Raw genomic sequence first — 13,940 nt, forward strand, 5'->3', positions numbered from 1 at the left:
TATTGTTGCATAGCATGGTCTCTAGGCATGTGGACTTCAGTAGTTATGGCGTGCAGGCTCAGTAGTTATGGCTCATGGGCTCCAGAGCACAGGCTCAGTAGTTGTGGTGCACGGGCCCAGTTGCTCCACGGCATGTGGGATCCCCCCGGACCAGGGCTTGAACCCGTGTCCCCTGCAATGGCAGGCAGACTCTCAACCACTGCGCCACCAGGGAAGCCCTAGGTTTATTATTTTAGCAGAATATTTCCCTCTAAGTTTTCTTATGAGGACTACTGCTTTTAGGTGAAAGGTTTAACAAGTTTTTAATGTTAATTTATTTCTTAAATTGCTAGGAAAATGTTGTAAATAGTCAATCCAACAAACTTCCCATGTTATTCTCACTGTTATCCAGATAAAGTTCAGTGACCATCACTTTGAACTTTAGGAGTAAGACCTGTGTTCAGAGTGAATCACTGTCTTCTTACGTATTGGATCTACTCACTCATGGAGAGAGAGCGTAAGCTCCACTGGAATTCAGAAAGCTCCAGAAAGGGAGAAGTTTGCCTCTTTTGTTCACACTGTTTTGTTCTGGTGCCTAGAACAAAACCTGAGGGTAGGCATACAAATCTGTCTCTTCAGTGAATAGGAACTGAAACCAAATGTTATATGATAACCCGGAAAGACAGAGTTAGTGCCTTAAAGATGTTTCTTTAAAAGTCAAATTGGAATAGTAAGGCTTTCTGGACCAACAGATAGCATTTGGTAGAATCAGCAGTTTTCATTACCAGGCATTAGTGATTATCGCTTTCCACATTTAACACCATTTTACTTACTTATTCCATATTCAAATATAAGGATTTTCACAAATTGTTATATTTGTGTTAAAGCATGTATTTCACAAGTTCCGGGTATGGTATATAATTCTTCAGACTTGGATCCAAGTCTTGGCCCCATAGATTACCGTGTGTGGGATCTTTGACTCACTCACTCAATTTCTTTAAGTAAGATTAAGTGAGATGATAGCATTTAAAAATCCTAATTCGGTAATTGTATAGTTTACATAAAATCAGTTAGAATAAACAAGGTAGTTTTTTTTTTTTGTAATAACTCAAGATCAGTTTATTCGCTATTGTCTTTTTTAACCATAAGATCTAATTTATTTCTGGCTTTAATTTTGTTTGAATAGTATTAAGAAAGTTTTGATTCATTTAGCTAATAAGTTGCAAGTGATAATGATCTGATCTAGAGGCTTGGCATTAGAGTAGTGGGAAATTTTTCTTTCAGTACCTTTATTATTGTAAATATGAAGGGCAAAAAGTATGTATTACCATAGCCAGGATTGTTATATTTACTCTTATTATACAGTGGTTTATTATCTGATCAGAGCTGTACACATCTTTGGGTTAGTAGCTACTGTTATTATCCTCATTCCGTGCATGAGGAAACACATCCTTTGGAAATACAGGCAGGCCTGCTGTTGCAAAGTTCTGATATGCATGAACTTCTGTTACCACAATTTAGTTAAATAACACCTGTTGCTGAACAACATGGTTCAGAGTTCACTTACCATGGTGTATTAACTGTGAGTAGTTGCATAAAGCACAAACTTGGCTGCTGTCTCCTCAGTCCACAAATCACTGTATTTATGATCGTCATGATCGATGACCATTCACGTCACTTTCAGATTCTGTCAGTGATTGATCACTGTGCATCCATCAGTTATGCACATACAGCAAAGCATGGAGTTGTGTTGCTTCCTTGGCTCCCAGAGATACATGTTATTTTATAAAAATAGATAATTCAAAGAGGGCCTTGGCCAACAAAGGTAAAAGTCTAACAAAGAAATGAAAAGTAATACTGTGGGAAATAAATCCAAGTCCTTTGTAAGTAGAATTAGAGAAGGAATTGCTGACCTTGGGAATGTTGACACTGCTGCCATTTGAGAGACTCTAGGTCTGCATTGCAGGTCCTCAGTGAAGGTGAACTTGCTGATGTAAATGAGGAAACTGGCTGTGATGAAAGAACGAAGATGTCCCAGAGAAAGCGAGACTAGCAAAATATTTTGTATTAAGGAAGGTCTTGGAGACATTTCATAACATTGAAAGCGCAAAGGATAAAATGTTGGAAGTTGATCTGCACTCTTTTTTAAAAATTTATTTATTTTTGGCTGCATTGGGTCTTCGTTGCTGCACGCGGGCTTTTTCTAGTTGCAGCGGGCAGGGACTACTCTTCGTTGTGGTGCACAGGCTTCTCATTGTGGTGGCTTCTCTGGTTATGGAGCACAGGCTCTAGGCACGTGGCCTTCAGTAGTTGCAGCACGTGGGCTCAGTAGTTGTGGCTCACAGGCTCTAGTCGCAGGCTCAGTAGTTGTGGTGCATGGGCTTAGATGTTCTGCAGCATGTGGGATCTTCCGGGACCAGGGATCGAACCCTTGTCCCCTGCATTGGCAGGTGGGTTCTTAACTACTGCGCCACCAGGGAAGCCCTGGAAGTTGGTCTATACTTAAAAAGGAATATGCCAATTTGCCAAGCTATAGAAAAGACGCTAGCTCCGAATCATCAGTTACATCATGACAATTTGGAGCTAGCATCTTTTCGAACTAAAGATGGGAAGATACTAAATCATATTTGTATACTGATAGGAATGATCCATTGGAGAGAGGGGAATTGATGCTGCAAGAGAGTGAGGAAAGGAACAATTGCAGGAGCAATGTATTTGAGCTGCTGGGAGGAGTTTGAGGTCAAAGTCCCCAAGACTTCTGTCACCTCTGAGCCTAGCCCACTGCAGAGTTACTGGGAACAGTCCCCAAGGTTGGCTTCATATCTGACACCAGTTACAAGTCTAGGGTTCCCAAAACTACTCTCAAGTTCAGTGATTTGCTGGAAGGACTCACAGAAGTCACTAAAAGTTGTTATACTTAGAGTTATGATTTATTACAGTGAAAGGATACAGATTAACGTCAGCCAAGGGAAGAATCCAGAAGACGTATGAATGCAGAGTTTCTTTCCTCATGCAGTCAGGATGCTTTGCTCTCCTGGTCCAGCGTGTGACACAGAGTATTGGTAACCAGGGGAATTCACCCGAACCTCCATCAATGTTCAGAGTTTATATTGGGGCTCCATTATGTAGATTTGATTGATTGATTGATTGATTGATTGCTCACGGTGTCTATCTCAGTCTCCACTCTCTGGTCCCTCTGGGCATGATTCAAAGCTCCCGCCAACCAGGTTCAGGAGCTTTAGGAATCCTCAGTTTTATAAATTTAGTAAATCTTCAATATAAAAAAGCACTGTGATATTGTACTGAATTTCAAGTACAACATAGAATATCTACAAATGAAAGAATTATTTCAAACATTTTATTCCATAGAAATATCATGTGTACCTCCATAGTGGATTTGAGTGAGTGAGAACTGTGCATACACTCATCTTTCTTCACTGTAAAAATTGGTAAATTGGGCTTCCCTGGTGGCGCAGTGGTTGAGAGTCCGCCTGCCGATGCAGGGGATGTGGGTTCGTGCCCTGGTCCAGGAAGATCCCACATGCCCTGGAGCGGCTGGACCCGTGAGCCATGGCCACTGAGCCTGTGTGCCCGGAGCCTGTGCTCCACAACTGGAGAGGCCACAACAGTGAGAGGCCCGTGTACGGGGGAAAAAAAAAAAATTGGTAAATCAACATTGGTAATATTGCAAGTTTCTTTTTGTTACAGTTTAGGTATACACAACCATTACATTGCAGTTCAGACTAGATGCTTTGTTTAAACATTTGATCATTTTTCCTATATTGGATGGGTTTTTCAAGATTGTAATCTTTCCCCCACTGATGACATTTTTCTGGTTATAAAATATTTAATATGAAAAATTTGGAAAAGAAGGAAAAGCATAGAGCATAAAATAAAATCACCTATATGATCTTGCACTATAAGTTTTAAATTACTCCACAGACAGGGTACAGTCCACTTATGGATAGTAAGTAACCTGTACTTAGGCTCTTTGTAGCAACAGTTTGAGTACGTGTAATTACATAATTATTTGTAAATATCTGTTTAATTATTTTTCCCTAGACTCTTTAAGTTCTATGAATTCAGGAACTGTGTCATGTTTTTGTTCACTATTTTATCCTATTTGTCAACTGATAGATTAGCTAGATTTCCTGCTGCTGTAACAAATTAGAAAACTAGCATCCTTGTCTGTTGTATTGTCATCCATTGGCTGTCATTCCATGAATGAACCAAAGAAGGAACCTGTCAGGTACTGTCAGAGAAAACAGATGATTGTCAGTTATACCAAAACCTTTCAGGTTTGGGAGACAGAATCCAGATGAATTTCTATTCAACAGATTATAAACTTAGTTTCATTATGACTCATTTTTTAATATTTTTTATTTTGAAATAATTGTAGGTTTACAGGAAGTTGCAGAGGTAATATAGAGAGATCCTTTCAATCATCTTTAAGCCCTGGCAACCACTGTTGCTCTTCTCTCCATTTCTATTATTTTGTCATTTTCAGAATGCTACATAAATGGTATCATGCAGTGTGCAGCCTTTTGAGATTGGCTTTTTTTACTCAGCATGATTAACATTTATTCAACTTGTTGCATGTATCAGTTGTTCATTCCTTTTTGTTGCGGAGTAGTATTCCATGTTATGGCTGTACCACAGTTTGTTTAACCATTCATCTGTTGAGGGACATTTCAATTTCTAGTTTTTGGCTTTTACAAATAAAGATGCTCTGAACAGTCATGTACATGATAATGTTTTTGTTTGGACATTAGTTTTCATTTTTCTGGGATAAATAACCAGGAGTGCTATTGCTGGGTCATATGATAAGTTACATATTCAGTTTTTTTAGAAACTGCCGAAGTGATCACCAAAGTAACTACCATTTTACCATCCCACCAGCAATGTGTGAGAGATCTGCTTTTTCCAAGTCCTTGCCAGCATTTGGTATTGTCAGTTTTTTTCTTTTTTATCTTAGCTGTTCTAAAAATGTGTAGTAGACTACATCTCATTGTAGTCCTAATTTGCATCTCCCCAATGGCTACTGTTACTGGACATCTTTTCATGTGCTTATTTGCCATCTCTATATCCTCTTCAGTGAAATGTCTCTTCATGTCTTTTGCCCGTTTTCTAGTTGAATTATATTTTAACTATCTGTCCATCCATCTACTCATCCATTAATAGCATCTTTTTCAGAATGCATTTCAGAGTAACTTGCAGATGTTAGTACAGTTTACCCATGAATACTTTAGTCTGCATATCATTAGAGCTCAACGTTTAAAATTTTTTCTTTTAATAGTTTTTTCTTTAGGTAATATTTACATGCAATGAAGTGCACCAATCTTAAGTGTATCATTCACTGGGTTTTGATGTATTTGTAACATTTACTCCTTGGGATTCATTTTATAGCTAACATCCTAGGTGCCCTTATGGGATGCAGTTCTAATCCAGTTTAACCATTTTGCATGAACTATAATGTGGTTGCTTTTATGGTAAAAGGGGACAATTGGTTACTTTTTTTCCATTACACCTCTGTCTCAATGTGTGATCCTAAGACTACCGGGATCAGAATCATCTGGGGTAGTTGTTAAAACAAGATTTGTCTGCTCCACCCCATACCTGCTAAATCAGAATCTCTGGGGGTAAATTTTAGAAATTACGTTTTACAAACATTCCAAGTTCATACTTACTTACAGTCCATTCCCTCAGAAGTTTTTTCTAGGCAGGATCATTTCTTCTGTACCTGATGGTTCATAACTTTTCAGCTTTCATGCTAAGTGACACAAAGCTATATGTTCTAATATAGCCCATCTCCATGGCTTTCTACTTGGACAAGATAGGACCTTACTTTCACAACAGATTGTCACTTGTGTCCCATAAATCTAGAGCTTCTGGAATGCCTTTCATTCTACAATAGATGTTTAACAGTGACTTTGTTTTCAAATTAATATTGTATAGTATAGTTGAAACTATTAAGAGAAGTTGGCTAAGAGATTGCCTAGCTTTTTACTTTGCTGGATTTATTAAGCCACAACACATCCCTTTTCCAATTTTCAATCACCAGAAAACTGAATACATAATCTAATTCTCAGACTAGTTTGTAGAGATGCCTGTGATTTAGAATTATGCCCTTGAGAATCCAGGACTTCTTAACTCAGCACTATTGACATTTTGAGCTGCATAATTCTTTGTTGTTGGGGCCTGTCCTGTGCATTGTGAGATATTTAGCAGTATTTCTGTCCTGTACCCACTAGGTGACAGTAGCAACCCCCCACACCAGTTGCGACGACCAAAAATGGCTCCAAACTTTACTGAATGTCCCCTGGAGACAAAATCACCCACAGTTGAAAACCACAGCCTTAAGAAATAATTACTGTAAGGAAGTACATGTAAGGATTGTCTGTGCTACTGAAGAAACTAACAATAACAGAAGTTATTGATTGATACTATTATGTTTCAGTACTTTTTAATACTTTCATGAGATTTCTCTAAAAACTTCATGTTATGAAAAGTTTGTATCTCTTAATGAACTGTTCTTTTTACTAGATAAAATCTATCATGGTTCTATTTCTTCATTGGTTTCTAGGAAATTGAGCTAAGTTTGTACTAGTTAACAGTGACTTTACTAAGCTGCTGGGATTTTCTTAGTTACTTGGCTCATGTTCTTTTATCCTTGGTGTTATATCTAAATGTCTTATTATGAACTGCTTGAAACTCTTGATGAGGACAGATGTACGTTTTTGGTAAGTAAAGAATCCTGTTCGCTTTAAGTGGTTATTTAATAGGTGGGTGAGCTAATTGAATTTACTGGAATACAGGGATTTTTTTTCTTGCAAATAAACCATTAGTAATACATTCAAATGAGAGCTGTAAGTGGTTTAGTTTGAGACTGAATGGTTAAGGAACAAGTAGTAAAATGTGAGCAGTAAATGATGAAACTAGGCTTGGAGTAGGTATTATCTACGCGGTTTCGTGGTCACTATAACAGAGATAATAGATGAAGTGAAGAAACTTCTTGTATTCTAGGATTTTATTATTAGAGTGATGATGTTACATAGAACTGTTTTCCTGGGAGATATTACATGGGAGAAGTATGATTTGACTTCGAAGAAGAGGTACACATAATGGTTAAGAGCATGGCTTTAGAGTTCTCACCACCATTTCCTAGCTATGCAACTTTAGGTAAGGTTCTTAATGCTTGTATGCCTTAAGTTTTCTTACTTGTAAAGTGAAGTTGATGACAATACTACATGTTTCATAGGGTTCGAGGAGGATAAGTAATAGACATAAAGCTCTTAGCTTGGGCTTCCCTGGTGGCACAGTGGTTAAGAATCCGCCTGCCAACACAGGGGACATGGGTTCGAGCCCTGGTCCGGGAAGATCCCACATGCTGCGTAGCAACTAAGCCCGTGCACCACAACTACTGAGCCCATGTGCCATAACTACTGAAGCCTGCAACAAGAAAAAAAATCTCTTAGCTTAATGCCTGGCCCATAATAAGTGCTCATTAACTGTTAGCTGTCATTTTTAACCTTCACTTAAAATAATTCATAGATTAATGGTATGATTTACAGAGTTTTAGTGTATTGGTTTGCATCTCAAGATATGAATATATATGCATGTATGTATATATTATATGTATATAGAATTTTAAAAATTATATAGTTCTAAATTCTTCACAGATTATTTGAAGCTTATTTTTTTAAATTAATTTATTTTAGTTCAGTTTTGGCTGCTTTGGGTCTCCGTTGCTGTGCAAAGCTTATTGTTATCTTTATAGTTCTTTTTGAACAAGTAACTTGAGACAAAACTAAGTATTAACTGTCTCATTGGAGCAAAGAATTCCAATAATGTAAAATACGGTGATTTGGGAATATTTTACATCTGTTTAAGATATAGGACATTGTTTCCATAGAATATCTGTTAGGGTGTGAAACTCAAAATGGAAAGAAATAATGTGGTGATGTACATTTGTTACGTGTCCTTTTAAAACACTTTTACAAAAGCATATTATAATTAAGACATTAGTAGGATCTTTGTATCACACTTTTTAGTTCATCTTAGCATCAGAATGATTTATGTAAAAGATAAAGAGTAACCTTTAAGCATACAGTAATGTGTGAGGTCACTATTTGTAGAAAATGATTTTAATAGACTTATAATATTCACTCTGTAGCACTCTATAGCACTCTGTAGCACAAATAAGTTTTTAAAACTTATTTTGGGGGTAACCTTTTGAGATTTAGCTCTCTTATTTCCATTAGCATCTCAAGAGATAACATACATTTATTTGCCAGTGTAGCATATTTCATTATCATAAGAAAAATAATATGCTTCCTAAACAATCAGAATTGAAGTCGAAATTTTTTTTAATGGATAAGGCTTCAAGGGAAAAGATGAAAAGTACCATGTTTTAGCAGTGCTCTCCTCCTCCATTCTCTGCCGTTTTAGGCTTGATCTTGAATGATGTCAGGGATCCTTAGAGGGAGAGAAGTGACAGAGAATAAAAGAAGGGTGGTAATTGAGCTCTTTGGGATTGGAAGTGCTGACAGTCCCCAAAGATAAAGCACAAGTGGCATGGTCTTTTCTATCTAGGGCTTAAACTAGAATTACTTTTCTCCTTTACAGCAGAGCTTGGAATTTTGTTGTTATTGTATCCTTTGGGATTTTCCCCCAGCTATTGTGTTTTTGCTTTCTTTCTCCTTTATTTTTAATTTTGCTTCCAGTGCATATTATATGCTTTAATTTTATAGTTATCTTCTGTTAAGACAAGAGGTCTTTAATCAGTGATGGAGAAGAAAGACAAGGCAAAACCTTCATTTACTAAAAATGAATTCTATAAATGGCCAGTCATGCTGCCTACTATATTATGAATGCTAGTATTCAGTACTTTATTATATACAAAATACATTTTAAAAATTGTAACCTCAGTTAAAGTAGTTAGTGTTTTGGAACTTTTTAAATTGCATAATTTGTTTCTGAACTACTAAGTTTGCTATAGCTTCAGTAGAGGCAGTGAAGAACAGTAGAATAAGTGTGCTTTTGAAGTCAAACTTGAGTTATGCCTGATTCCCAGTTGATATCTATTAGCTTATATGATCTTGATCTTTGGATTCTTTGGCTAAAAACTTGACAATTAGTATCCTTACCTTTGGTAGTTGTTAGTGATTTACATTAAATAAATGTGAAAGCATGTCTGGTAGTGTTAAGTGCATTCTGTATCAAGTTCTCTTCCCCTCCACTCTCCACTGAGCCACCTTATCCCTACTATTAGGAGTTTATTGTTGAAAAGCAAAGTCCCAGAGTAAACTTTGAAAGGTTTATATTTATGACAAAATTAGAAGGAAAAAGGAATTTGAAAAGAAGTAGAAGAACAGAAGAAGGCAAGTAGGAGAAAAAGAGTTAGCTCTGATAAAATACTTCTTTAGATAACCAGTTCTTCAAACTGGAAGAGTGAGTTCTTTCTGCTTACATTGTTGCTGCTATTGTAGGTCAGCAACATATTTAAAGAGGTGGGCATGTTTTGTTTTGAATTTTTATATAAATAATGAGCTTTTGGCTCATCTGGACAGTTTTGCCTGTAAAAGTTTTCTAGTTCTTTGCCTTTTGTACTTTCTTCTTAAATTTTCCCCAAGTCAGTAAAGGCGGGGAGTACGTAGCTCTTTAGGCAGTAAACTGGGGGATGACTCATACATACTTCTCAGATAGTAATGGTTATAATGGTAGAATGATGAGCTCCCCATACCATAACTTAGCCTGGGGAACCTCTGAAGCGCTGCTTACATGTTTACATGACAACACAGAACTTTATGGCCATTGTTCATTATATCATGTGATACATTTTTATTGTTGCCAATGTGACACTATAGCAGTGGTCGTTGGGCTACCTCGATATTACTCACTTTGGAAACTGCATAGTTCTGATTTCTAAGTCTATGGCTTATTGTAGTTCTCTGCCTAGGTGTTTTTGATTGTGTATGTGTGTGTTAGAGCTTATTAAGAAGCATTGTATAGTCTTGATTTCAGGAAGACCTTTTTAGTTTATAAATCTTAAAGTTGGAAAAAGGAAAGAAGACCCTTAGATTTTTGTTTTAAAATTGTTTATGAAATTCCACCAATAAAAGTATATTCATTCATAAATGTGTTTGTAGTTTCCCTGTCTACCATTATATAATGACTGGGCATTGAAAAAGGAAAAAAAAAATGGATACACTGAAATTAGATTTCTTTCCGTTAGTTCGACTACTGATTTGCTGTGTGATTTTGTGGTTTACTTTGTTTTGGCATATGTTCTTATGTAGCATAAGGATTCTATCTTTCCTAGAAAGATTGCATAGATAAATACTATATAGTACATAATAAAAAATATATACATTCAGGATGTTTATATATTGTATCCACTCTTTTTTTAGAAATTGTTACAGTATTCCTCCAGTGGAATTCAAATCAGCTACCATGGATTACTTGTTTTCCCTTGTTTGCAGATTATTTTAGGCGTGTGAACTGTAGTTCAAAGATTTGTTTTTATTACTTGAAGTCAGTTTATCTTGCAATAAATTATATAGTTTAGGGATTATATGATAAAAGATTTTTGTATTTCTCTTAAGATGTTAAAATTATATGCAAAAAATTACGTACATAACGTTTTGTCTGTTTTCAGGTCCAATGATGCACCAGCAGCCTCCTTCTCAACAGTACAATATGCCGCAGGGAGGTGGGCAGCATTACCAAGGCCAGCAGCCACCTATGGGAATGATGGGTCAAGTTAACCAGGGCAATCATATGATGGCACAGAGACAGATTCCTCCCTATAGACCACCACAACAGGGTACGATTCCATTTGGAAAATTTTTAATAGTAGTCGAAAGGCTTTAAATTTTAATGAACTTTTCATACAGGCAAAGTCAGAGCTTTTTGTTTCTTGATTTTTAAAAATCATATTTTATTATTTTTCTTACAAGGTAGTGGGTATAGTAGGTACAAAGGGTTACAGAAAGTGGATATGAACTTCCTGGTTTATAGCTTTCTTTTATTTATTCTTTTCTGGGAAAAGTTTCCGTCAAAATTCTATATCGAAAGCTTACTAATTTACAGCAGAAAATACTGTTTTATTTTTGAGAAGTTACTAAATTTGAGAAGTTACTAAATATATGATCAGAGACAAACCCTAATTTATTTCAAACTGCTCTAATATCAAAATAAAAAGGAAATTAATTTTCTTCCAGTTTGAATCTCTTTTTAGGAAGTTAATGTTTGTTTTTTTGAGTTGGTATTGTTTGATATTGCATGTATGGTCTTAACATTAATTTTTGTGAAATGTGGTGTGTGGTGTTGCTGTGTGTTTATGTATGTGTGTGTATACGAATAGTCAAAAGTATCTGAAATGCCCCAAAGCATGGGAGGGGAATCTACAGAAATCATCTCTCATAACACCAGATTAGACGGAAAGCCTTTGAATGACCTGGAGAACAAATTATTTACATCTTGACTGGTTGTGGTTTTTCAGGCCCACCACAGCAGTACTCAGGCCAGGAAGACTATTATGGGGACCAGTACAGTCATGGTGGACAAGGTCCTCCAGAAGGCATGAACCAGCAATATTACCCTGATGGTAATCTCTCCTAATGTTAACTTTCCCATTTTCTATCCCTGCCCAGTATTAATGTGGGTAGCTACTCAAAACATTCTAATCAGAATGAAGAAACTAACAATGTGTTTCTTCCAAATTTAGAAACACAGCAGTAATCTAAAGCATCAATGGTAGCATTCGTTTATAATCTATTTTAAAGTATATTTTGTTTGGTTATTCCATATTAGTACCATCAGGAATCATGTTCTGTCATTGGAATCCTTTCTTATATAAAAGAGGATCCTTTTATATTTGGAATTGTTCATTTGAACCAAAGCAAGTGTTACTGATTTACTTTTTTAAATAAAAGCTTTTTTGAGGTAATTCATATACTGTAAAGTTCACCCACTGGTTTACTTTTATGCATTGTATAAATACGAAGAGAATATAGTTTTGAGTATTCTTCCAAATTTCATCATGTTCGTTAATGTTGCATATGTCTCAAAGAACAGAACTATGTTTATATACATTAGCATTTGCACTTGAGAAAGATTTTAGAGACTGAACCATATCCATAATATAGCTGTTTATAATAGAGTTAGTAGAATAGAAAGGCATTTGGAAACCAGATTTTAACTTTAGTTACTTAGTTTAATGGTATGTTTATTTTTTAGTGGGAAGGTGGCTTGTGAAAAAGTGGTCAGTAAAAGATGTACTGTGCTTAGTAGTAACACAAGCATACAAGCAGGCTTTCATCATACAGTTCTTTGTTTTCCTGTATGTTTGAAAACTTTATGATACAATGTTGAAGAAAAAATAATACAAACAAATAAACTTGATCATATAGAGGTGGTTAGATTTTTCTTGTTTGGAAGGACTTGCCAAAATCTTCATTTATATTAAGCTCCCTTGATGTATTTAAGGTAAACTGCTTAACAGAAAACTTGGGCAAACTAAGAACTTCAAGCTAAAGTGTTGGGACCATTTGACTAGAAGCTAATGTAAGCTAGCAAGAAGATATAATTTGATGTATTTAAAAAATAATTTTGTCCACCACTTTTTATCAGTGTATAAAGCATAAGTGGTATAGGGACGTTGGTTTTTTCCTGCAAAGATTCTGCTTACACAAGCAGAACAAACACCTGTAGAATTTTGCACACAAAATCTCTGTTAGTGGCAGTGATATGTATGGATAATTCTGGTTAGAAGACAACATTGTTTTTTAATGTTTTACTTGCCCTGAATTATTTAGAATGTTGGGGTTTTTTTTCTTTTTCCTTTCACATGTAGACATTATATTAAGTTTTTTTTTAATGAAAAACTTCAGTTACATTTATAGACTATAGATATTTTAAAGAAATGAACTCTAGGTTGTTAAATATTATACATTAGGAAGTCTGCTGAAAATAAATGATTGTTTTGTTTTATTTTAAAAATACATTTTAAGTAATTGAGTTGAATTTAACACTGTTATTTTGGTCCTGAGTATTTCCTGAAATGTGAAATTTGTATTGTTATAAATATGAACTTTCTATTCAAAATAGAGATGTTATTTTTGTAAATAGCAGAACTTTAAGGTTGCTATAAATAATTCATTTTATTACATAATGGAATTTTAAAATTTCAGTGGTATCATTTTTGCATAGCTGTGTATTAGTATATTTGTCTGACATTTACATAGAGTATTCCATTTATAACAACAATTAATTTTCTTAAACAGCATTGGATATTTTGTTATTATGTTTAGATACTATGTCAATAAATATGTAGATTAGGGGTTGGCAAACTTTTTTGTGTAAAGGGCCAGGAAATAAATATTTTCATCTTTGCAAATCATGTGGTCGCAGTCTAAACTACTGAACTCTTGTGGTAGCATGAAAACAGCTATAGAAAATATGAATGGATATGACTGTTCCAGTGAAACTTTCTTTACAAAAACAGGCCACTGGCTGTGTTTAGACTGCAGACCATAGTTTGCCAATCCATAATATAGATATTTATGAGGTGGTTTGGGAACATTGGAATACTAGAGCAATGAGTATTACATTTATTCATAACTATATTCCTCCTTACTTAATTAGGTATTTTTCTAAAATTTAGTGTAGATTTTACCTAACTGAAAAGTTATTTCCTGCGATTTCTTTGAGCAGCTTAGTTAAAAGGACTAGAGTATTGATTTCATTAAAAGTCTGGTCATCTTGCAGGTGTAAATTTATCGTGCCTTAAAATTAAAGGTGTACTCTAGCACTTAACACAGTATTAATTTTATGAAGGTGTATGTTTATGATACTCTAGAAATATTTTCTAAAGGCTCCTAGAATGGCAGGATTAAGCAATATATTTTTGCATCTGAAAATACTTTGAGATACATATACTTTAAGCAAGTTAATAGAAA

At 35.3% G+C, this 13,940-nt stretch overlaps 1 protein-coding gene across 9 annotated transcripts in view; it reads left to right on the top strand.

Moving 5' to 3' along the window:
* The window catches only part of SS18 (SS18 subunit of BAF chromatin remodeling complex), a 76,991-nt gene that overhangs the window by 44,297 nt on the left and 18,754 nt on the right, over window positions 1-13,940 (top strand). For 7 of the 9 annotated variants that reach the window (XM_060120746.1, XM_060120752.1, XM_060120753.1 and 4 more), the window contains 2 exons: window positions 10,637-10,804; window positions 11,483-11,587. In XM_060120746.1, the coding sequence (XP_059976729.1) occupies window positions 10,637-10,804; window positions 11,483-11,587 (273 nt within the window). The remainder of the gene's footprint in view (window positions 1-10,636; window positions 10,805-11,482; window positions 11,588-13,940) is intronic. The other 2 variants (XM_060120749.1, XM_060120750.1) reach the window with 1 other exon arrangement.

This window comes from Lagenorhynchus albirostris, chromosome 14 (genome assembly GCF_949774975.1).
Source record: "Lagenorhynchus albirostris chromosome 14, mLagAlb1.1, whole genome shotgun sequence".
Lineage (NCBI taxonomy): Eukaryota > Metazoa > Chordata > Mammalia > Artiodactyla > Delphinidae > Lagenorhynchus > Lagenorhynchus albirostris.